We start from the raw sequence: 21,857 nt of genomic DNA, 5'->3' as shown, positions 1-21,857 counted from the left end.
GCGCGGGGGATGCTGAGTGGTGGCTCAGTGCTGGTGTAGCCAAACCTGCGATGAGATGCTGTGCAGCACGAGTGGGTTGAGTCGATATCCTCCGTGCTCATCCTGCTCTGCTCTTGGGAGACTTGAAGGTGCTTCCCAGAGATGTGTGCAAGACTCAGGGTCATGGAGAGGGACAAGGAGTAGGTGTGAGCAGTGGGAGCAGGGACAGGAGTGAGTCCCCGGCAGCTGGGACTGCCCGTGCTCTGTCACAGCCAAACAGGTGGTCGTGTCCTGCCTCCTCCCCGGGTGGTTTTGGGAGGGAACAGGCCTTGTTGGTGCTGTGCCTCATCTGCAGCTCCTGGGTCCACAGGTTCGGTTGTCCTGAGCTGACTCTGAGAGGATTTAAGGTTGGGATTGGTTCAGCTCCTTTGGAAGGGCTTTTCTGTGCATCCAGATTTCCAGCTGGAGAGGCTGGATTTTCTGCCTCCTGCCCAGCACCCGGTTCCCGCTGCAGCTCTCCCATGCGAGTGCCCACCGAGGGGCACAGCGCATCCTGCCGTGGTACCGCGCATCCCGCCGCGCATCCCGCCGTGGTACCGCGCATCCCGCCGTGGTACTGCGCGTTCCCCCGCGGGGCCGCGCGTTCCGGCAGGCGCCGGGCGGGGGCAGGAGCCTGCCCGTGCCCTGCAAACCCTCACCTGCTTCCTGCCCAACCTGTTCCGGGCCCTTTGCCTCCCGGGAGCCGCCCCTTGGAATAACAAAGCCGCGGTCCGGCCGTGCCTCCGGCTCGGAGAAACGAGAACGCGGGGCGGTGTGGGGCTGGGGAGGGCCGGGCCGGGCGCCCGAGGGCGGGGGGGCACCGGGCCGCGGCCGTCGCTGCGCGGCGGGAGCGGAGGGGGGGGCGCCGGGCAGACGCGGGGTCTCGCAGGGGCTGTGCCGGTGGGGCTGCGGCCCGCGGGGGGGAAGCTGGGGCGGTGGGGCAGTGGGATGCTGGGGCGGTGGGGCAGTGGGATGCTGGGGCAGTGGGATGCTGGGGCGGTGGGGCAGTGGGATGCTGGGGCGGTGGGACGCACTGCATGGCTCAGCTGCGGACCCTGCATTGTGGCCGGTGCTGGCAGAGGGGAAGCGATGCTGACGCCCTGGGACGCGACTACATCCTTCTCCCACTGCCCGCGTAACGCTCGGTGCTCGGGGGTGAGGACGCGTGAGCAGGAAAGGAATGGCAACGATGCCGTTTTGGGTTGAGTGCTTTGTGTTTCTGAGGTCGTTAGGACGAGCTGCTGGGCAGGTCTGTCCTGCCGAAGGTGGCGGGGAAATGGCTGCCCGCTCTGGTGTCCCCTTTGGGTGCGTTCGGGCAGCGGACGCGGGTTTAGTTTGGAGCTGATGGTCTCAGCAGCCCAAGCAGGGGGAGCGTAACCTTTCCTGCCGGCGGAGCCCGCGGCGGGTGACATTGCTTCCTGTCCGGTCCCACAGAGCTGTGATTGTCTTCACTATAATTACCAAAATATTTGTGGCCCAGTAAAGCTTGGCTTTAAGTATGCCTAAATCCCGAAAGGGTACAGGCTGCTGTCTGCTTTATTAAATACATGTACGTGTTTTCTGCTGGAATTTGCTTTAGCAGGTGGATCTGGTGCTGCTGTGTGGTTTGGTTCCCTGGTTCTGGCCGCTGGCACAGTGGGACCTGGAAACTATTTTAATTGACTCAAAAAGCGTTTGTCCATCGCGGAGATCTGAAGATAAACTGGAAACTAAAACAGGCTCAAAATAAGGAAAAGCCTTTTTAAAGTGCTCCCAGCTTTGGGCTCAGAGCTTTTCTGAGCCTGGGGTTTGTTTTTGCTCCCATAGGTGCAGTACATAAAACCAGGGCATAGTCTAAAGCCAGAACGTGGCCAGGGCTGCTTCCAAGGCACGGCAGTGCCCGCCTGCCCTGGCAACGTCTCACCTGTCCCGGCTGGTGTTGCTGAGGGCAGTCACTGGGTGCTCATGCTGTAAAACCAACCTTTGCTCACCACGTTATTAAAAGAAAATCTCTCTGAGATTTTCCTTTGGTCTTTGTCTGATCTTCATTTCTTCATCCTCCCCTCTGTTTTTTCTCTCTTTTTTGTCTTTTGAGAAATCTAAGAGCTCACTAAAAATCACCCCCCTGTGCCTTTTCCTTGGTACCGTGACCCTTCTGCCCCAAATCTCACATCCCTCTCTGCAAACCATTTCTGACAACTGGCAGCATCGGAGCTGCTGCTGGTCCCACTTTCCGCCCTCCCTCCTGGACTGGCAGCACCTGCCGCAGCCTCAGCCTCTCCCTCAGCCCGTCGGAGTGCGGCTGGGAGCAAACAGGGATTAGAGGACGGGGGGAGGAGGGACGGCTGCTGCGTCACGTCTCCAGAAAAGCCACTTACTGGTTTGCTGGGAGTGCCCCGACATTTACAGCCGTAGTTTGACTCGATAATTTGTTTGCATGAACTTGAGAGCAGGAAAAGCCGGGCGAGGGATCAGGCTCGTCCAGCTGTGGTTCAGCGGTGGCTGTGCCGAAGGGGTGGCCCCGCAGGTGCTCAGCAAGTCGGGAGGCTGGTGCTGCTTGTGGAGCACCAGTTTCCCTGTGGCTGTGCGTGCTGGTGGGGCTGTGCCTGTGGCACAGGTCAAACCTGCATCTGCTGCACCCGAACATCACGGCAGGACCGAGTGGGAACGGCGGCCGGTGCCTGCCGAGCCCCGGCGCAGGTCAGTGACGTGTCGGCCGCTGCCGGGACTGGGGCCCCTTTGGGCAGCGCAGGTTGACCAGGGCAGGAAGGGGGTTTCCTGAAGACCCCCCTCGCCCGGGGAAGGTGCGCCTGAGGGATGTGGCTTTCATGCCTGTCCTGGCGAGGCGGCGATGGGCTCTTCCCAGTCTGGGTCTGGTTCTTGTCCCCAAGCCCCCCGTGCGAAGCGTTTCCAAAAGCATGTGCCCCGCGTGCACTGCAGCGGCTCAGGGTGCCCGTGGGGCTGCAGAGCCCCACGGCACTGGCATGGCTGGGGACAGAGGCGGCAGGCAACAGGCTGGGGAGCAGGACGAGCTCCCCGGGTGTGGGGCCGGGCTGCTCTCCCGAGGAGCCGCGCAGGAGCCTGGCTCTCGCTAAGCTCTTGAGTCGCTCTGGCGAGGACGCCACGAGCCCTGTGCGGGGCGGCCCGGCCCCGCTGCTGCGGCGCTGCCGGCATTTCTGCAGCCGGTGGAACCTGGAGCCCAGGGCTCGCACCTTGCAAGGTAAGGGGCGCGGGGAGGGCTGCTGCTGGGCTCTCATTTGCCAGAGTATTTATTTGCTTTTTTGGATCAATCAGTCTGGGCCCGTTTCGTTTCAAAAGGAAGGTTTTTTGCTGCTGGTTTGTGTGCACAGACCCCCTCCTGCCAGGGGCCCCGCAAAGCAGCGGGAGGGCAGCGGGACCAGGGCACACACGCACCCCGTCCCTCTGCCCGCAGCAGGACCAGCTCTGCCCCGCGTCCTCGGCAAACCCCACTCCTGCGGTGCTGCCGGGCGCCCGCGGCACTTGGCAGCCGTCTGGGTTTTCTCCCCGCTTGATCTCCGAGATCCAGCACCCGCCGTGCAGGAGTGAGCGGGCACATGGTGCAGCAGCAGGGGCGGGTGCTCCTCTCCCCTTCCCTCCTGGCTGTTCTGTGCCCCACTTGGGCTGGCTCGCCTCGTGTCTGCTTTCATCGGACAGGACATTTCCCTCTTTTCTTTTTCAGTCTGCAGAATTCTTCGAAATGCTGGAAAAAATGCAGGTGAGCAGCAGCAGCAGCATGCCAGTAATGTGGGACGTTCCCGAGGCTCCCCAAAGGCTGCAAGGCCAGAGATCCTGCAGCACCTCGTACCTTTAATGTGCTGGGAGGCCTTGCGCGACCGTAACGTGGGTTGAATTGTTGCTGAAGTCCCCAGTCCTGTCTTTGCAAACGGCAAAGTTCCCCTTGGGTCAGGGCCAGGCATTCCCTTGTCCCATGCTGAAACACATCAGGATCACAGGAGGAGGAGGGTCGGGGGACTGGAGTGTCCCCTGGCATGTGTCTTGTCCCCGCGGGAGATGCGCAGGCTGGCGGCACTCGCCCCCGGTGCCCGGATGCTCAGTGCTCCCCCAGCGCGGCAGAGGTGAGCGCGAGCAGGGTTTGGCGTCCCTGCGTCCTGCCTGGGACAGACGCTGCGAGACAGCCAGGGCTGCGGCTGTGCCACACATCGGGGCTGTGGTCCCCGCTCCGCCGATGGGCAGCGCAGGGGATTTCCTGTATGAGCCCATCCCGGAGAAATTAAGGTGAAGCTGCAGTGGGATATGGGGCATTTTGTGTTTGGTGCTGTGCCAGCACCTGGCAAACACGAGTCTGACCGTACATTTAGATGTTTTCAGTGCAGCGTCGCTGTGTCCCGGGGCTTGTCCTGCCACATTCCCATTGCCCGTTTTCGCTGTGTGATGCTGGGGTCTCTCTGGGCACGCTGGCAGGTCTGCCTGGCTTGTCCTGGGCAGAACCCCCCTCCCTTCATGCCACTCACCTCCGAGTGAATTCACTGTGCCAGAATACCCTTGTGGCTTCATCTGCATTGTTGAAAACATGTTAATTATTTGATCTATTTGTTTTGTTCCAAACAGGCACCAAAACTTGAGGAACAGAGGACTGGAAGCCAAAAACATAAGGTTGGTTGAATTTTGTTTCTCGCTTGGATCTGTTCGAGTGTCCCCCCTTTTCTCAGGGCTTTAATGGGTGTAGTCAAAGTCAGTCGCTCAAAGGACTGAAAAGAATTTAAATGTGATCTAAAACCAAGGCACTGATTGAATTGCAAAGATGAGAGTGGTGTCTGTAAATCCCTAATCCAGCTTTGTGTCGGAGCCTGTGTACTTCAGTGGGGAGCTGTGCGGAACGGTCGGGTTCTGCCGTAGGGCTGAGATGCTGACGCTGACAGTGGAGACCCCTTTGGGAAAGGGCTCACCCCGCGGCAGTGTTCTGCTGCAGCCCTGCAGCGGGGAGCGATCCCCATGCCGTGTCCATGGGCAGCGCAGTGGCACCGCTCCTGGGGCATGGCGGCTGCGCCCGACACAAATGTCGCTCCGCGTTACCGCCTGGCGCGCGGTGCAGGGCGTGAGGACGGGAGGGCCCAGCGCCATGGGCGGCTGGAAGCGCTCCCGGGGTCGGATGTGCGAGGCTGTGGTCTTAAGGGACAGCTGGTGGGGAGCAAATGGTCATACGTGGTGTTCTGGTTCCTTTTTCTAGGAAGACTACATCCCGTACCCCAGCATCGATGAGGTGGGTGCCCTGAACCACCCCCCACGCCTTCCGGCAAGCACCTTCCCAAAAGTGCCGATAACGGGGGAATTGCTGGAGATGCTGTTTCCGAGAGGAGCCGCACAAAGCATGTTCCCCCTCCCCACCTTTGTGGTCGCTGCTTTTCCTCGGTGGCACATGTGCCCTCTTCTAGGAGAGAGAGAAGAGGTTTCAGAGAGGAGTTGGATTTGCCCCCTGCGGTGCTGGGGCTGGAGGCTGCTGCAGGAGGGGGCAGGACACGGGGTGCTGAGCTCCCACACCCCACATCGGCACCCCGGTCCTGCCTGACCCCTCCTGGTGTGTGTCTTGGCAGATCCTGGAGAAGGGCAGCCCGTACCCACTGATCATCCTGCCCCAGTTCGGGGGGTACTGGATTGAAGACCCAGAGAACCTCGGTACGCCCACCTCGTCCGACAGCAGCATCTGCGAGGAGGAGGAGGAGAACCTCAGCCCCAGCACCTATGGCTACAAGCTGGAGTGCAAAGGAGAGGCCAGAGCCTACAGGAAGCATTTCCTGGGGAAGGTGGGTGCCCCCACCGCAGGGACAAGCGGTGGGCTGAAAATTGCACACTTCCCAGCAGAAAAAGAAATTCTAAAATTGTCAGCAAAACGGGCAAATTTTGCAACTTCCCTCCTCGCAGGCAGAGGAGGGGACCGGCAGGTGACCAGCCGTGGCGGTGATGGCCACGCACGGAGCCTTTGCCCCGGCCCCCGCGGCACGGCCACCGCCTGCCCCCGCCGTGTCGCGGTGCTGCCGTAATCCGCTTTCTCCCTCGGAGCGAAGCCGAGAGCCCAGTGCTGAAGTCCGCGGGCAGGGGGGGGATTGGGGCCCCGCTCCCCGCAGGAGGGGGTGCGTGCGTGTCCCCATGGGGTGGGAGGGTGTCGGGGTGGCAGGTGTGCTCCGGCCGGGGCGCGTGGCACTGTCCTTGCCGTTGGCAAGCTGCCTCCCCCGCCGCTAACACACTGTTTTCTATTTTTAGGATCATTTAAATTTTTATTGTACAGCCAGCAGCCTCGGAAACCTGATCCTTTCTGTTAAGTGCGAGGAGGCAGATGGCACTGAATACTTAAGGATTATACTCAGGTATGGAAAAAAAAAAAAAAGCTTTGTTTATCAAAATATTTTCGCTCCGGGAGCCCCTTGTTTTGTTTCTGCTGTAAACGCCGGAGCTGGGCTGGCAGCGTGCCGGCTGCCATGCACCGAGGGGCACGGGGTGCCGCGGGAACCAGCAGCATCATCCTTTTACTGTTTCCGCACCGGGGCTGCCTGACCCCCGATGCCGAACACGAGACTTTGATCCGTTGCTAAACCCGCTGGAGCTGAGCGTGAGCCTCTCCGTGACACGGGATAATCCCCGCCACAGCTACCGCCATCCCTCCGTAAGCTGGCAACACCCGGCGCGGCGGAACCGTTGTGTCATTTCCCTCCGAAATGTGAATATTTCACAAGCAGCAGAGATCAGAAAAAAAATTGAGCCTTTGCTCACTAACCAGGCCCAACAAATTCGGCAGAACATCGTTTCCCGAGAGCCGGCGGAGCACCGCGGGGCTGGAGCGGGGGCTGCAGCCGGCGTTTGTGCCTCAGACGCTCCCCGACATCTGCTCTGTTCTGCTCCTTCGCCAGGTCCAAAGTGAAGACGTTGCACGAAAGGATCCCCCTGGCAGGGTTCAGCAAGCTGCCCAGCATCCCCCAGATCGCGAAGGTGAACTGCCGGGCTGGGCTGGGCTACCTCTGGCAAAGCCCGCGGCGTTGGGTGGCGTTGGGTGGCAGCGTCTGGGCTCTCGGGTCCAGGGGTGCTTGGCGAGTGCCAGTCATATGTGCTGGCCCCGCCGTAGGCTTCCTGCTGATCATGGGCAGGTCACTGGTTGATACCTGGGGGAAGAGGGGAGGAAGTGGCAGCACTTTTGACCCATGGGGACACCTGGGACTTGTCTTGCTGCATCCTCAGTCGGGTGCCAGCCCGGCCACGAGGCATCCGGTGGGAGGATGTGAAGAGGGGAGCTCCGGCGGTTGGCGGCTGGATTTGGCTCTCATAAGACATTCACAGCCTGGCCGTGGCATTTCGGCAGGACAGGGGTGTCTGCCCCATGTGCCAGGGACCCGGCACTGACTGCTCTTCCCCTTGCCCACAGGCCTTCTGCGATGACGCCTCCGGACTGAAGTTTAACCCTGTTCTGTACCCCAAGGTGAGGTAACTTACCCCGTCGGTCATGTGTTCGGCAGAGGTCAGACAGGGTTAATTGTCCCCTTTTCTCCACAATCCAATGGCTACTTTGATACAGAGTGTGGATATTTGTCCTGCATCTTCCTGTGCCTCCATACCCGGCTGCACAGGGGACGTGAGCAGCGCAGCGGTGCCATGCCATGCATGCTCTGGGCACCAGGCTGGCTAACGGCCATCGGATGGCACATGCATGCCACTGCCTTGTTCCGTCAACCTGCCGCCAAGGATTGATGGCACTTTGGTATTCATCTGCCCATGGATCATGGGGAAGGAGGGAAAGGTGACCATCTGTGGGCTGTAAAACCAACCTGGATCTTGATCTGATGCCTTAAGGCTTGGTCGAAACCCGGTGAGGTGGGCTGAGCCCGTGCCCGGGAAGCCCTGCGGGAAGAGGTGCAGAGGCGGGTGGTCGCTGCAGGGGATGGGGTGTTTTATCCGGGTGACAGTCCCCACTGGTGATGAACCCAACTGATTCGTTACTCGCTCCGGGATCGCTTCTCTCCGTGTGCGCCCTGGTGCTGCCGTAGAGACCCGCTCCCGGGAAGGTACAAAGCAAATCCGTCGTTTTCAAGCACGTTTTCGGTGGCAGGCGTGGCGGTACGGCGTAGGGCAGATCCACCAGCCTTTGGCACAGCCACGGTCAAACCGATGCCGTTCGTCATGTCGTTGGTGTTGCTCTCAAACCCGTATCTGGAAGTTTTAGGAGAGCCGATGCCCAGTTGGGGATGATGAACATCTCTGACCCATCCCCGCAGAGTGGGGCTGGGGCGCTGAGGGGGCTGCTGCCACCTGCACCCAGAGGGCCCCAAACTTCCCCTGTGTTTGGGAAAACCTGCAGGAGTTTGGGGCTCCCCATGCCTTCTGCCACCCCTGCACACCCTCTGCCACCCCTGCGTGCTGGGGCCGTGGCTTAGGCCCACCCGAAGCCCATGGGCATCCAGGCAGACTGGCAGTGGTGGCTGCAGGGATGCTGATAACCAAATCCGCTGCCACAGTTGAAAACTTTTGGTCTAATTATGTGGAAATTTGGCTTCTGCCCCGCTTCCCGCTGCCTCGCCATTGCCGTACCCCGCTGCAGCTCCAGCGGGCGGTACCGTGGCCACGGTGATGGTGAGCGCGCTGAGCGGAGCTGCGATCCTGGCCAGCAGCGCGCGCCAAGCAGGGTTTGCTCTTCTGGCCGTGGTGTTTTGAACTACCAAATGAAATAATTCACGTTTCGTTTTACCGCAGGCGTCCCAGATGATAGTGGCTTACGATGAACACGAGGTCAACAACACGTTCAAGTTTGGGGTGATCTACCAGAAGTTCCGGCAGGTGCGTGAGCCCCGTGCTGCTCTCACGGAGCATGGCCCCGCTTGCGGGGGGTCTGCCCTCCACGCGTGCAGATCCGGCCCTGCGGGTAACGGCCCCGTACGGCACGCGGTGTTACCGCTGCCCTCACTAATCACGCGTTTCTTATTGCTCACATGTTTCCCTGACGCATTAAAAAATGATGCGACTGAAAATATTCAGGATGGAAATCAGCCCACAAGCTGCTGTAGGGAAAAGTGGATGTGAAAATGGATTTAGCAGGCTCAGTATTTTAATCAGATATATGTTTAGACAGTGAAACAGTTCCGTTTGTCTGGGAGGACCGTGGGCTATGAAGACGTGCGTCTGCTGAAAACGCTGTCGTTAGCCGAGGGACTCCGGGTGCGGGGCGCAGAGGCAGCTGAGCCTCATAACTCACCGCAGATTGCTCTGACAGGCACTCCGATTATCTTGGCGTACGGCATTTCATTCTGCAGCGAGGAGCTCATGCAAGACCATAATTAAGGTCTCATTGTTTTGACATACAGCAGGCAAGGGGTGATTAGGAGTTGGGTTTTCCAGCGAAGGATTCATTGGTGTCCCGGTGTTTCCCGTACGTTATCCTGAGGTCCCGTGCTGTGGGTCAGAAGTTGCTCTGAGCACCTTTACCTTTGGGTGCCGCGGTGGCCGAGCGGGCTGTGGAGATGCGGAGCGCGGGGTGACAGCAGAAGGTGCATTTCGAAGGGACCTTCCGCGTTAGCGGTGTCTGTGGCCGCTGTGGCTGCATCACTCATAGTGCAATGGAGCAGCAGCGCTGGGGGGTCCCTGGGGGCATGAGGCTGTCCCGGTGCGTGGCGGCCGCCAGGGCCGGTGGTGTTGGCCGTGCTCGGCTCAGGCAGTGCGGGGGCCTCTGCGGCTCCGCCAGACCGACGCCGCGGTGGTGGGGCTGTGGCTGGAGCCGCCACCTTCCCCCCGGGAGCGGGGCCGGCACGCGCTGCGCAGCCCGGGCGGCTGGCGGCTGTGCTGGGGCTCTCAAACGGTGCACCCCGTGTTTTGTAGACCCAAGAGGAGGAGTTGTTCGGCAATAACGAAGAGAGCGCTGCCTTCAAGAACTTCTTGAGTCTTCTGGGAGACACCATAACACTCCAGGACTTCAAAGGGTAAGTTAAATAAGAGGAGTGATTTTAAAACCACATTTAACGAGAGACCATGTCATATGTAAAAATATCTACCGTGTGAGAACAGGAGATATCTCACTCCTGAGCGGGATGTACAGAGCAGAAGCAAATATAGCTTTGGCGTGTTTTTCAAAGCTGGGGGAGTTTTCAAAAAAAAAAATTGGAGCTGCCAGGAGAGAAAAACTTCCTTTCCTGCAGTTTTGAGGTTGTGAGAAAATCTGGCTATATTGAGCCAGAGATGAGAGGAACATCGTATGGAAACGCGCCCTGTCCGGTGTCACCGGCTCAGCCGCTGCGCTGGCAGAGACCCCCCCACTGCTGGCGAGGGCGGTAGGCTGGCTGGTGCAGACACCGCCGTGGCACTGCCAGTCCCACGGCTGGCACCCGTGGCTGCGGTCATCCCCAGCCGACTGGCGCTGCTCTGCCGCACGCCCTGAGTTCAGACGGTGCTGCTGGGTTACCGAGCGTGACACACGGTTCCTTCGTTCCCGTTTGCTCGCTGTCGACACGGAAACCGGAGCTGTTTTATGCGTCGCCCGGTCCCTGACAGCCGCTGGCGGTCTCTGCTGAGCTTTCAAGTCATGTTTCTTCATTTCTCCTTGTCTCTCCCTTCGTCTCCAGATTTCGAGGAGGTCTGGATGTCAGCCACGGGCAGACGGGAGCAGAGTCTGTGTACACGGTGTTCAGGGACAGGGAGATAATGTTTCACGTCTCTACAAAGCTGCCTTTTACCGAGGGAGACACGCAGCAAGTAAGAGAGAGGAGCTTCCTTGCACAGGGTGTCCAAGCCGGACATGCTGGCACTGCCCTGCCCAGCGCCGCAGCACCCTGGGCTGGCAGCGGCAGCTCCGTGGGCTCCCCGGCACGTGGGAGGCGACGTCCGCTCCCGTGGGAGCGGAAACGCCCGGCTCTGCCAACCGAGCATCCTCCCTTTCCACTCAGCTCCAGAGGAAGAGGCACATTGGCAATGACATTGTGGCCATCATCTTCCAAGAAGAGAACACGCCGTTCGTCCCGGACATGATCGCTTCCAACTTCTTGCACGCCTACATCGTGGTGCAGGTGGAACACCCCGAGGCGGATAACGCGGCGTACAGGGTGAGGGAGCCTCCGCGTGCATGTGCCCGGTTTTACTTTGGCGTCTGGGCCGGGGTCCGGAGGCGGCTGCGCCCGCGCAGTGATACAGCCGGGGTTAAGCCAACGGGCACGCGGATACGTCCACACGCGCGTGTTTATGTACGCGCTGCTGCGCAACGTGCGTGTGTTCACGCACGCGGTGCGCCGTACCTGCCCGTGTTACAGCGTGCTCGTTTGCTGAAGGTTTTTGGTGCTGCTCAGTGTCTGAGCGAGCCCCAGCCAGCTCCGGCCCGGCCCACGCGTCGCCCTGGCACAGGCAGCACCAGCCCCGCGGCCTCTCCGCTTTCCGGCGGGCGCCGCAGCCGCAAACGGGGCGGAACTCGGGGGCAGCAATGGGAAAGCTGCGGGGGGCACGTGCTGGCGGATGGGCAGGGAGCGGTGATGGGCACTGGGGAGGAGCCGGCTCTGTGGCCTGAACGGGGCTCTGCCATGGCTCTTGGGTGCTGGAGCATCTCTGCTGGGCTGGTGGGGGCTGGACTGGGCTGGGTGGGGCGGAGCTGGGCAGGGCTGGGCCAGATGGGACTGGGCTGGGTGGAGCTGGGCTGGGTGGAGCTGGGCTGGGAAGGGCTAGACTGGGCTCAGCCAGGTGGGACTGGGCTGGGTGGAGCTGGGCTGGGAAGGGCTAGACTGGGCTCAGCCAGGTGGGACTGGGCTGGGTGGAGCTGGGCTGGGAAGGGCTAGACTGGGCTCAGCCAGGTGGGACTGGGCTGGGTGGAGCTGGGCTGGGAAGGGCTAGGCTGGGCTCAGCTAGGTGGGACTGGACTGGGCTGGGCTGAGCTGAGCCAGGTGGGGCTGGGTGGAGCTGGGCTGGGTGGAGCTGGACTGGGTGGAGCTGGACTGGGCTGGGTGGGGTGGAGCTGGGCGGGGCTGAGCATGGCTCTGCCCAGGCTGGCTGCCCTGCAGCAGAGGGGCATCTGTGCGCTGGGGGCTGCCTGTTGCACCCGCAGGAATAACGTTTCTCTTGGCTCCGCAGGTGTCGGTCACGGCCCGGGAAGACGTCCCTTCCTTCGGCCCGCCCCTGCCGAGCCCACCACTCTTCCAGAAGGTGAGAAGCATGTTCCAAGCCAGTAAAAAAGTAGATGTGTGTGTCTGAGCGGTTTCCAAGCATGCTGCTTGGGAAAAACAAGACTTCTGGAATTCACATGCATGTATTTTGATGTTGAGTGAGCCCGTGGGTTTATGGCAGGGGGAGGCCGTGCACCATCGCACAGCGTAACCTGTGCCAAGCATCAGCTGCATCTCTGCGCCAGGTGCCCGTGTCAGCGTGGAGGTGACAGTGCAGGAGGGCACCTCGAGCCCATCCAGGGTTTTCCACCAGTGCTCCCATGTCCGGAGGGGGCTGCAGGGTGCTATGAGCTCGGTTTTTGGGTCAGCACTGCTCTGGTACTGGACATACACGGTCTTACCGTGGTGGGTGTTTTCCACCTTGGCTCTCTCCCCACAGGGCCCTGAGTTCCGGGAGTTCCTGCTCACCAAGCTCATCAACGCCGAGAACGCCTGCTGCAAGTCCGACAAGTTTGCGAAGCTGGAGGTAACGCTGCCCGCCCGTCCCTGCCCAGCACAGCAGCGGGCACAGGGAGGCTCTCGGCCGCGTTCTCCCTGCTGAGCTGGGTTGGCACTGGCAGTGATGAGCAACCAAACCCTGCGTGTGTCCTGGCTCACGGTGTCCTGGCTCACGTTGTGACTGTGGGGCCCCGTGGGGTGGGCGCTGCCCTCAAGAGGGGTCAAGCTGGGTGTCCCTGGGTTGGCACCGCTGCCCCCTCCCTTGAGACCTCCAGCTGAGCCTGCTCTCACTCCCCCAGGACCGGACGCGGGCCGCCTTGTTGGACAACCTTCACGATGAGCTCCATGGGCACACGCAGACCATGCTGGGGCTGGGGCCAGAGGAGGACAAGCTGGAGAATGGGGGCCATGGAGGCTTTCTGGAGTCGTTCAAGGTAAGCCCCTGTCCCTTGCCAACAGCAGCTAAAATGCCCCCGGGGCTGGCAAAGCACATTTTAGCGGAAGACGCGGATGAGCGGTGTTGGGGGATGAGAGACACCCCCAGAGCAGAGTGGTGGAGGAGGTAGGAGCTCATTGCCACCGTTGCCTGCTTGGCCAGCGCACACCCGACTGGTCCCAGCGGGAGAGGGCACAGGCTGGTTGTGTTGTCGGTGAGTGCCACCATCAGGGCCACCTTTCCAGAGCCCCTGAGCACCTCCTCTTCCACCAGCACACTGTGGCGTTTGCCATGTCTCTGGGGAGGTGTCGGTCTGGGGTCAGCACCCTGGCACAGGCTGTACCCACGGCCGGGCTTTGCTGCTGCGGGGCAAGTCCTGCTCGTGTCCCCGGGCTGCCCCGCCGGGGCTGGCTGCGGTGCGCTGGCTGTGGCACATGGGAACCGGGGGCAGGATGCCCAGGGGTGGCTACCACGGCAATCGGGTGGGAGGTGGTTTTTGTGGTTAAACCAGGAGATACAGCTGGTGTGCTGGGGGGATTGTGTGAGGGTAAGGGCAGGGAAGGGAAAGTGGGCTGGAGAAGAAAAAGAGGTAAAATGATGTAGAGGAAACTCTGAGCAACCGTTGGAGATAGGGACAGTGACCAGCTGGGCAATGGGGGGCGTCCCTCCAAACGGAGGGGCAGCCCTTGAGTCGCAGGGGATGAGCCGCTGACGGATGTCTCTGGGGAGGCCGCCCCGCGACAGCGCTGGGGAGGCAGTGGGGAAGGGCTGGCATGGGCAAATCCGGGCTGCACCCACGGGTGGGTGTTAACGGAGCCCCTGAGCCAGGGTGCCGCATCCCTGCGTGGGTGACGGCTGTGGCCGTGCTCCCTCCTCGCCTCCCCCCATCCTGCCTCTGGCGCGTTGGCTCGGCCGGGCAGAGGCAGTTTTAGATGCATCTGCGGTGGGGAGGGGTGTGGGTGTGGGTGCTGGTGCGGGTGGTCCTCACCGTCCCGGGTCGGGGCTGCCCTGGCTGCGGCTGTGCAGAGACAGCTCCTGTGGTTACCTGGCAGGCACAGGTTTCTCTGTGGCACAGAGCCACAGGCGCGGGTGGACGAGCCACCTCGTCCTGCACCGGGCGCTCAGAGGGGGTGAGCAGCTGCCCGCCCCGGCGGAGCTCCGGTGTGCCCCCTGTGCCGTCACACGTCACGGCGTTCACTTTGGGATCTGAGACGATGGCGTTAAATCATCATTTTTTTGGGTGCTTTTTGTATATGAGAAAGTGGACTTTGCTCTCTTGGCGTTGCAGGGTGTGCCAGGGCAGGCGGTGCGCTCCGCGGTCTGGGCCGGGCTGCGCTTGCGCGGCCACCTTGGCACCGCGCTGCTGGGCTGCCTGCTGGCGTACGTCCTCCACCGCGCGCTGCCCGAGTGAGCGGGGAGACACGAGACGGTAACAAGGGGGCTGGGAGGGGGCGAGACCGGATCCCACAGTTTGGTTTTGGCCGGTGTCTCCCACCCGCACCCAGCCCGCAGCCCCTTCCTCCCGGGTGTGCAATGGGGCCACCGGCTGCTCCGAGGAGCACGGGGCTCGTTCCTGCTGGGCGCTGGGCCAGCGAGAGCGGTGCCCTCACTGCCCCTCTGGGAGGGCGTTGAGATGCTCTGCAGAGCTCCACAGCCCTGGGCAGAAGCCTGCCTGCCCACAGGGCACGAGTGCCCGCCGGAGCTGCTGGCAGCAAGGCCAGGAACCTGTCGCTGTTACCTGCAAACTGTCAAGTTTCGTATGGATCACTGACCCTAATAAATCAGGTCTAACGGACTCTCGCCTGGTGTTTGTTACTGGCTGGGCAGGAGGGGACAGTGCGGAGCTGCTGGGGCAGCACGTCCACCTGCGGCTCAGGCACCTGCAGGGGTTTGGTGGTGGTCGATTTGGCCCATCCAGCAGTGGGGATGCAGCAGAAGAAGCTGTGCCGGGCTGCGGCGCTGGCACGGAGTGCGGTGGGCTCTGGGCTGGAAGCTGTGCCCAGACTCGGGGACGCGGCTCAGGCAAGGGCAGTCCGGAGGGAAGCGTGTCCGGAGCCCAGGGATCGTGGCTGGTGTGAGGAGCGGAAGGGGGGGGCTGCTTGGCTGGGAGGGATGAAGGGAGAGGGAGAGCCTGCGACTGCCGCGGGGACGATGCTGCGCAGCGCGTCGCCACGTCTCTTGCCGAGACGGATGGGCCAAACCAGCAGCAGCAGCAGACGTTCGGGCTAAATGTATTTTTCAAGCATGAGCACGTGGAGGACAGAAGAGCTTTTGTGTAGCGGTGAAGCCTCCGACTCGGGGGACGTTTCGGGGCAGGTCGGAGAGGCCCGTCGGCGTGTAGGAGAGGTGCAGGCAGGGCAGGAGGTTCCTTGCAGCACCTGCCCTCTCCGAGTCTGGGCAGAATCGCGAGGGTCTGTGTCCAAACACTGGCCCACGTTCCTGCTGAGGGCTCTGGGGTGGCTGGCCGGGTTCTGGGGCTCCTGTCTGCTGCCCCCAGTCCCGTAGCTGCGGTCCTCAGCCCTCGCACCCGGCGTGGTGGGCGCAGTGGGGGGAAAACCTGACTGTGCTGCGGCTGTGCGGCTGCCCGAGGGGTGGCTCGTGCTCAGGCTGTGCAGAGCGATGGCTGTTGTCACTCGTGGGATGGTTGTTGGTGTGCACCGGCTCTCAGGGGGACAGGACACACTCTGGTGTGCCGGGGGGGGGCTGGGGAGGGGGCTGGGGGTCAGTGGCCCCACGGGGTGGGGATGACCTGCTGCCCCCTGTCCCCTCCGGCCGCAGAGAGCCATCCGAGTGCGCAGCCACTCCATGGAGACGATGGTGGGCAGCCAAAAGAAGCACCATGGCGGCGGCATCCCAGGCAGCCTCAGCGGCGGCATCGCACACAACAGCGGCGAGGTGACCAAGGCCACCTTCTCGGTGAGCGCGGCCGCGCGTTCCTCTGTCCCTCTGTCCATCCCCCCTGCCCGGCCCGGCGGGCACTGCGCTGCGCCGGCGTAGTCTGTGTAAGGGCAAGGAGATGTGAGCAGAGCATGGGTTTATGGGTGCTGTGTTCAAAGTGGGTTTGTTTTCTGGACGAACCAAAGATGAGCTTCCTGGGGTTTTCTGCCCCAAAGTACAAAGGAGATTTAAAGAAATCCTGGCATTGCATGTTTTCTGGATGGGCAGGCTGAGAATTGCGGGCAGCGTAATTCCTCGTAGGATGTTTACGAGCTCCTGGAGGGAGCTTTGCTCTCCAACCTGGACTGTTCTGTGCTTCCAGCCCCCAGTCCCGGCAGCTGCCGCCAAGAACCAGTCCAGGAGCCCCATCAAGCGCCGCTCGGGGCTGTTCCCTCGCCTGCACACGGGCTCCGAGAGCCAGGCGGAGAGCAGGGCCAGGTGGTGAGTGTGGCATCGCCCGGGAACCTACAGTTAAACCCCTCCATTGTGTGTTAACCATCAGAGCAGCTGTCAGTGGGTGCTGGAGGCACCTGGGGCGCAGCCTCCCCCCCTTTCCTCAGGCCAGCAGCGGGAGCGGCTTTTGCCGTGTGTGAGGGCTGGTGCCGTGGGTCCATCCCTCTGCTTTGAACCAGCACGGTGGTACCCAGAGAGCACCCAGTGCTCTCATGGTTCAGCATTCGGCGTTTGACCATCCTTTTGAAGTCTCCTGTATAACTCATGCAGCCTGTCTCTCTGTGCCCTCAGCGACAGTGTTTCTGGAGCCCAGAAGACACCAGATTTGGGACATTCTTCTCAAGAGATGAAATCTGAAACCTCCTCCAACCCCAGCTCCCCTGAAATATGCCCCAACAAAGACAGGTGAGTGGGGGGAGCCCTGTCCTCCTCCGATCGGAGCTCAACAGACCATCAGTAATTTTGTCAAACAAACCCATCTCCAGGTTTTACTATAAATAAGTTTGATATTAAGGGAGGGAAAAAAAAAAAGATTTTGGTGATTCATGAGCACAGCTCCTTTATGGTCTGAAAATAGGTGTCTTTAAAAAGAAGAGGAAGAGCAAAGAGCTGTATTTGTCAGAGGCTGCCCAAGCCCTCGTGGCGCGGGAGCTGGGGAGGCCCACGGTGCCCGTCCCTCCCTGCCGCGGCATCAGCCTGGCCCACAGTTTCTGCTGGTGGCACCACCAGCTGCGTTATCCCCCGCTCTTGGAAATGAGCACGTACGGCAGCACCCGCTGGGTTTGTCCCCACGGCCCTGGGGGTGCGCGGAAGGGTCCGTCCCTGCTGTCACGGCCCGAAGGACGTGGCTTTCCGAGCGACACCCCCGTGTTCTCAGGTGTGTTTCGCCTCTTCCCAGGCCCTTCATTAAGCTGAAAGAGAACGGGAGGTCGAACATCTCCCGTTCCTCCTCGAGCACCAGCAGCTTCAGCAGCACGGCAGGGGAGAGCGAGACCCTGGAGGAGTACGACAGCGCGGTAGGCACCGAACCCCCGCCACGCGTTCGGCATCCTGCTGCCCCCCGCCCCTCTGCGGTCTTTGCACGGGGAAGGTGCCCCCAGCCCCCCGACTGCCTTTGGGACACCCCAGTGGGACACCCCGGGGAGGCTCGGCGTGCATGGGGCAGCACTCAGCACGCCGGGGCGGGGGGGTTGCTCCCTTGGGACGGGCTCGGCGTGGGTGCACGGCCGGGCTCTGATGAGCGGGGACGTAACGAGGCGTCAGCTGGGCGTGGGTAGAAAAGCCGGCGGCACGAGGGAAAGCCGCGTCCTGGTATCCCCGTGCAGGGCAACCAGCCATCCACGGCGTCGCCGTTCAAGCAGGACGTCTTCGTCTACAGCGCCTCGCCCGGCAGCGAGAGCCCGAGCGCGGGGGCCGCGGCCACCCCTGTCATCATGAGCAGGAGCCCCACAGGTGGGTCGCGGGGGGCTGGGGATGGGCACCAGCTCTGCCTTGGCTCCTGGAGCCACTGGGGTCCCTCAGTGGTGGGTTGGGACGGGGTCTGCGGCTCCGGGATGGAGAAGCCTGTTCCCCAGCCTCGCCCGGGCTGCGCGCCCCTACCGAAGGTGATGGGGTGAGGCAGCAGCTGCCCTCGCCCTGGCAGGATGGGCATCCCACAGGACGCGGAGCAAGTCCTCACTTCTCCCAAAACCCTGATCCCAACGGGGCTGTTCTGGAGAGACAGCCCCGTGGGCTTTATTTCTGCATTTCTCCAGGGAATTTGTTTCCCTTCTGAATTAGAGCGCGGAGGCAGCTTTCGCTGAGGCATCCTTTCCTCCCTGTGCCCTGGCAGACATGTGCAGTAGTCGTGGAAACTCGCTGTCTCCAGGGACCAGCCGTGACTCACAGATACACGAGCAGCTTCCCTTGCTCCTGGCTCCGTCACCCCTGCCGCTGCCTCCTGTGCCGCCGGCTCCATCCCTTGCAGCCGGACGATTTGCAAAATGAGGCGCAATTCCACAGGGTAGAATTGGCAGGAAGGGGCCCTTGGTTGGTGCGTCCTGCAGTGATGGCACCGCTGACGGCGCGGTGGCACTGGGGCTGGGGGATGCTGGCAGCGCTTGCCCCTCGCCCACAGATCACCGCGGCTTTGGTTTGCTGGTGTGGCAGAGCATCTGCCGAGGGCACTGCCATCCCGATGGAAACGCACGTTGTGAACCCTGGAGCTGTTTGTGAAGCAGCCGGGGAGGCACAAACCCACCCGGACCAGCGTGGCGCTGGGGCCAGGCATGGGGCTGGGCACGGCGCCGGGCCGGGCTGCGGGGCACAGGCTGCTGGCTTTGTGTATCTCAGCACCCCTCCGGTCCTCCTCCTTATTTCATTAGCGATTTTCTGAACTAGAAACCAGCCCCTTTTAATGTTTAAAGTGTTTATTTTGTATTTTTCCTGCCAAGAACATGGAAATCCACCCATACATTACACGGATCAGTCATCTCTTGTAGCCTTTTCAGTGGCATTTCCAGTAGAAAGGCTGTGAAATGTAATTAAGCCTCAATTTGCTCCATCAAAAACATTTAATGTACAGATTTTGCCAAACATTCAGCCGAGACAGACTAAATATTGGTAGCACTCGAGGTCTATTGAAGCGGCTGGCGGAGCAGCAGTCCGCCCTACGGCTTCAGCAAATATTTCTGTTCGGAGATTATTGTTTTTCTTCTTTGCTTTTCCCCTCCCTCCAGCAGATATAAAGAACAGAAACTCTCCAAGGTCAAACCTGAAGTTCCGCTTCGACAAGCTCAGCCACGGCAGCTCCAGCACGGTGGGTGCCAGCAGCTCTCGGGCACGCGGCGCCGGTGGCGTGGGGAGCCCGGGGCTTGCGGGGGCTGCGGGGCAGGAGGCACTGAGGGAGGGGAAGGGGATGGGATTTCATGAGTTCTTGCCCCTTTGTTTGTGACCCAACCTGTGTCCTGTTTCCGTGCAGAGCCACTAGCAGGAGGGAGAAGTGATGAACCTGCGACAGGTGAGTGTGTGTCGTCGGGCACTGGGCACAGTGACTGGTCTGTGGTGCTCTGAGCTCTGCATCCCTCAGAGATCGCCGACAGCGGGGAACCGCCCCGGTTATTGTTAAGTGTGCGATCAGCAGTATGTCTGAAGGCATCGAAACGCTTCTGTAAGGTGTGGGCAGCACTGGGTGGGAAGCGGAGCGGGTGTCCTTCCCAAAAACAGATGGAAACAGTCAGTTTACCAGGTGGGTTTCACGGGCAGAGGCGGAGGGAGTGCAGCGTGATTAGCCTGGGCTCTCGGCGGCTGGGGACTGCCCGTCTGGCGGCACAGCTTTGCCCATGCACAGGGCTGCCAGCACCCGCGGGTGCTCTCATGCAGGAAGTGTCTGCAAGCCACCGGGAATTTGCGCACTGGTTTCCTCTGCAGGCTCCAGTTCCTGGAGTCTTTTCCTAGCTGAGCAGAAGAGCCCATAAAACTTGAAATGAGAGTAATTTCCATTTCCAAAAGCATGAGTTTCAAAAAGCCAGGATTTCCAGCCCCTCACTAAGTTCCCTCCTCTCCCAGCCCAGGGTGGCTTGATGTCTCGGGGATGGGCACAGCCGCAGCTTCAGCTCCCTCTCTGGGACCAGCACTTGCAAGAGTCAGAATATTCTCCTTCCACAGCCTCTGACACTTTTGTCCTGTTCTTCTTTGCAGAGAAATTTGTTTCAACAAAGGGAAAACTCTTCAACATCCTGTGGGAAAGTGCATGGCCCGGCTGCGGGCAGCGAGGCGCCCTGACCTCCTGGCTGCTCCTCTGTGCCAGGAAGAAGCTCCAGCCTTGCCACGGTCTCTGCCCCAACGGGGATGCAGCCACCTTCCCACCGGGTGAACCCCTTGCCAGCAAATGCCCCATGCCCTCCCTCTGCGCCGTGGGAGGCGATTGCCTCCAACCGCCTGGCACGCGTGTGCGGCCAGGGGCCACATCCCCTCTGCCGTGCCATGCCATGCTGTGCCATCTCACCCCGCAGACGCCATGTGTGCTGTGGCTGGTGGGTGCTGGGCAGGCGCCATCCATCCTGCCTGGCACTCGCCTGCCTGCTCCGCTCGTGCAGAGGGGACGCAGGACAGACCCCACACGGTTTGGGTGCCTCCATGCTTAATTTACAGCTTTCCGTGGGCAATCAGGGGTTTTGTGTTTGTTTTTTGGAAGGGCAGGTAGTCAGGGCACAATGGTGTGTTTGCTGGGCCACGGGGTGCTCCCCGTGCCCTGTCGTTTGCCGTCGCTCTGCTCTGTTTGGAGACAATGGGGCAGAATTTCCCCCCGTGGCACTGCCCGGGCGGCGGATCCTCCCCCTCCAGCTCACCACCCCCGTGGCACAACTTTTAGGGCAGATGCAGTCTCTCGCTTGGTGCCAAGATAGTTTCTGGTGCCAGAGGAGGGGGTGTGAGCTGGGCAGGGGGAGCAGAGCTGCTGCCCGCAGCCCCCTCGGGGAGTGCTGTACGCAGCCCCCCTGCTCCTTCCCTGCCGGAAACCCTGAGCACAGGCCTGGGAAGGATTAACCAAAGCTCCAGCTGTGGTATGTGTAAATACCAGAACTGGTACTCAGAGCGAATTTGGCCCGTGGGCTCTGCTGTGCCCTATGGGTCGGAGCGCCGGGCAAGCAAACCTGTAATGCTCCGGTGATTTGGATGGTGTTGGGCTGCTCCACCCCTTGCAGAATCTGTCCCTCTGCTTTCGAATGGGCTTTTGTTTATTTTGAAAGACGAGGATGAGGAATTCTGCATGGCATGGTGACTTCCCTGTAACAACCCTCTTCCAAAAAATACCTCTCGCAACATGCCAAGAAATCCTTCTGCGCTTTTTTGGAACTTTGTCTGAAGTTCACTGAAGTCTGTCCGTGGATTTCACATTGCTCATAGATTTCCCGTATCAGTTTTTGGAAAGACACGCTGCAACGCTGCAGAGGTGCCCCCTCCCCACAGTCTGTGACCCCTGCAGCCCCCCCATGAAATAAGGTTCTCAATCTCAAGTGAAAGTAATCCTTTGAGTTTGTGATTCCTAATGAACACAGAACTTTGAGTGCCAAAGTCACCTTTGCACAGCTGGAGCTCCGCGGGCGCAAAAGTGCCCGACGGCTGCGTGAGGAGGGGGGTGCAGAATCACCCACCTGGAGCCCCCCCAGGCAGCTGCCGTGGGGGTTCCTGGGGGGTTCCTGAGGGATTCCCAGGGCTGCGCCAGGGCTGCGGTGGCTCCCTGGGAACTTTCCCTGCTCTCTGGGGTAGGTGCTTGTAGAAGCAAGCTGCCACCAGCCCTCTGCCCAGCGCCCAGCCCAGCCCAGCAGCACCAGCCCCGGCTGCCGGGGTCCACGTGGTAATGGTGCAACAGCCTGGCCGTGGGGTTCCTGGGGCGCTCCCGCTCGTGCGTGTCATTTGTTGTGTCGTTTGGGAAGAAAAGGCTGTAGCCCTAATGGGAGAGG

General features: G+C 61.2%; 1 protein-coding gene across 5 annotated transcripts in view; it reads left to right on the top strand.

The window, feature by feature from the left end:
• Positions 1 to 20,855, top strand: part of RAP1GAP2 (RAP1 GTPase activating protein 2) — a 51,197-nt gene extending 30,342 nt beyond the window's left edge. For 2 of the 5 annotated variants that reach the window (XM_086624790.1, XM_086624789.1), the window contains exons 3-24: positions 3,698 to 3,733; positions 4,588 to 4,632; positions 5,207 to 5,239; positions 5,571 to 5,780; positions 6,238 to 6,341; positions 6,882 to 6,960; positions 7,391 to 7,444; positions 8,713 to 8,796; positions 9,832 to 9,932; positions 10,572 to 10,701; positions 10,893 to 11,048; positions 12,061 to 12,132; positions 12,532 to 12,618; positions 12,890 to 13,024; positions 15,805 to 15,942; positions 16,286 to 16,404; positions 16,708 to 16,821; positions 17,315 to 17,432; positions 17,742 to 17,868; positions 19,134 to 19,213; positions 19,376 to 19,414; positions 20,095 to 20,855. In XM_086624790.1, coding sequence (XP_086480916.1) covers positions 3,698 to 3,733; positions 4,588 to 4,632; positions 5,207 to 5,239; positions 5,571 to 5,780; positions 6,238 to 6,341; positions 6,882 to 6,960; positions 7,391 to 7,444; positions 8,713 to 8,796; positions 9,832 to 9,932; positions 10,572 to 10,701; positions 10,893 to 11,048; positions 12,061 to 12,132; positions 12,532 to 12,618; positions 12,890 to 13,024; positions 15,805 to 15,942; positions 16,286 to 16,404; positions 16,708 to 16,821; positions 17,315 to 17,432; positions 17,742 to 17,868; positions 19,134 to 19,213; positions 19,376 to 19,384 — 2,031 coding nt within the window. In that variant the 3' untranslated portion in view covers positions 19,385 to 19,414; positions 20,095 to 20,855. Of the gene's footprint in view, positions 1 to 3,697; positions 3,734 to 4,587; positions 4,633 to 5,206; positions 5,240 to 5,570; positions 5,781 to 6,237; positions 6,342 to 6,881; positions 6,961 to 7,390; positions 7,445 to 8,712; positions 8,797 to 9,831; positions 9,933 to 10,571; positions 10,702 to 10,892; positions 11,049 to 12,060; positions 12,133 to 12,531; positions 12,619 to 12,889; positions 13,025 to 15,804; positions 15,943 to 16,285; positions 16,405 to 16,707; positions 16,822 to 17,314; positions 17,433 to 17,741; positions 17,869 to 19,133; positions 19,214 to 19,375; positions 19,415 to 20,094 lie in introns of those variants that run through there. The other 3 variants (XM_086624786.1, XM_086624787.1, XM_086624788.1) reach the window with 3 other exon arrangements.
• The last annotated feature ends 1,002 nt before the right edge of the window (positions 20,856 to 21,857 follow it).

Source organism: Tauraco erythrolophus, chromosome 21 (assembly GCF_009769465.1).
Source record: "Tauraco erythrolophus isolate bTauEry1 chromosome 21, bTauEry1.pri, whole genome shotgun sequence".
NCBI lineage: Eukaryota > Metazoa > Chordata > Aves > Musophagiformes > Musophagidae > Tauraco > Tauraco erythrolophus.
The sequence above is the reverse complement of the archived record's forward strand: the minus strand, read 5'-3'. Positions and strand labels throughout refer to the sequence as shown.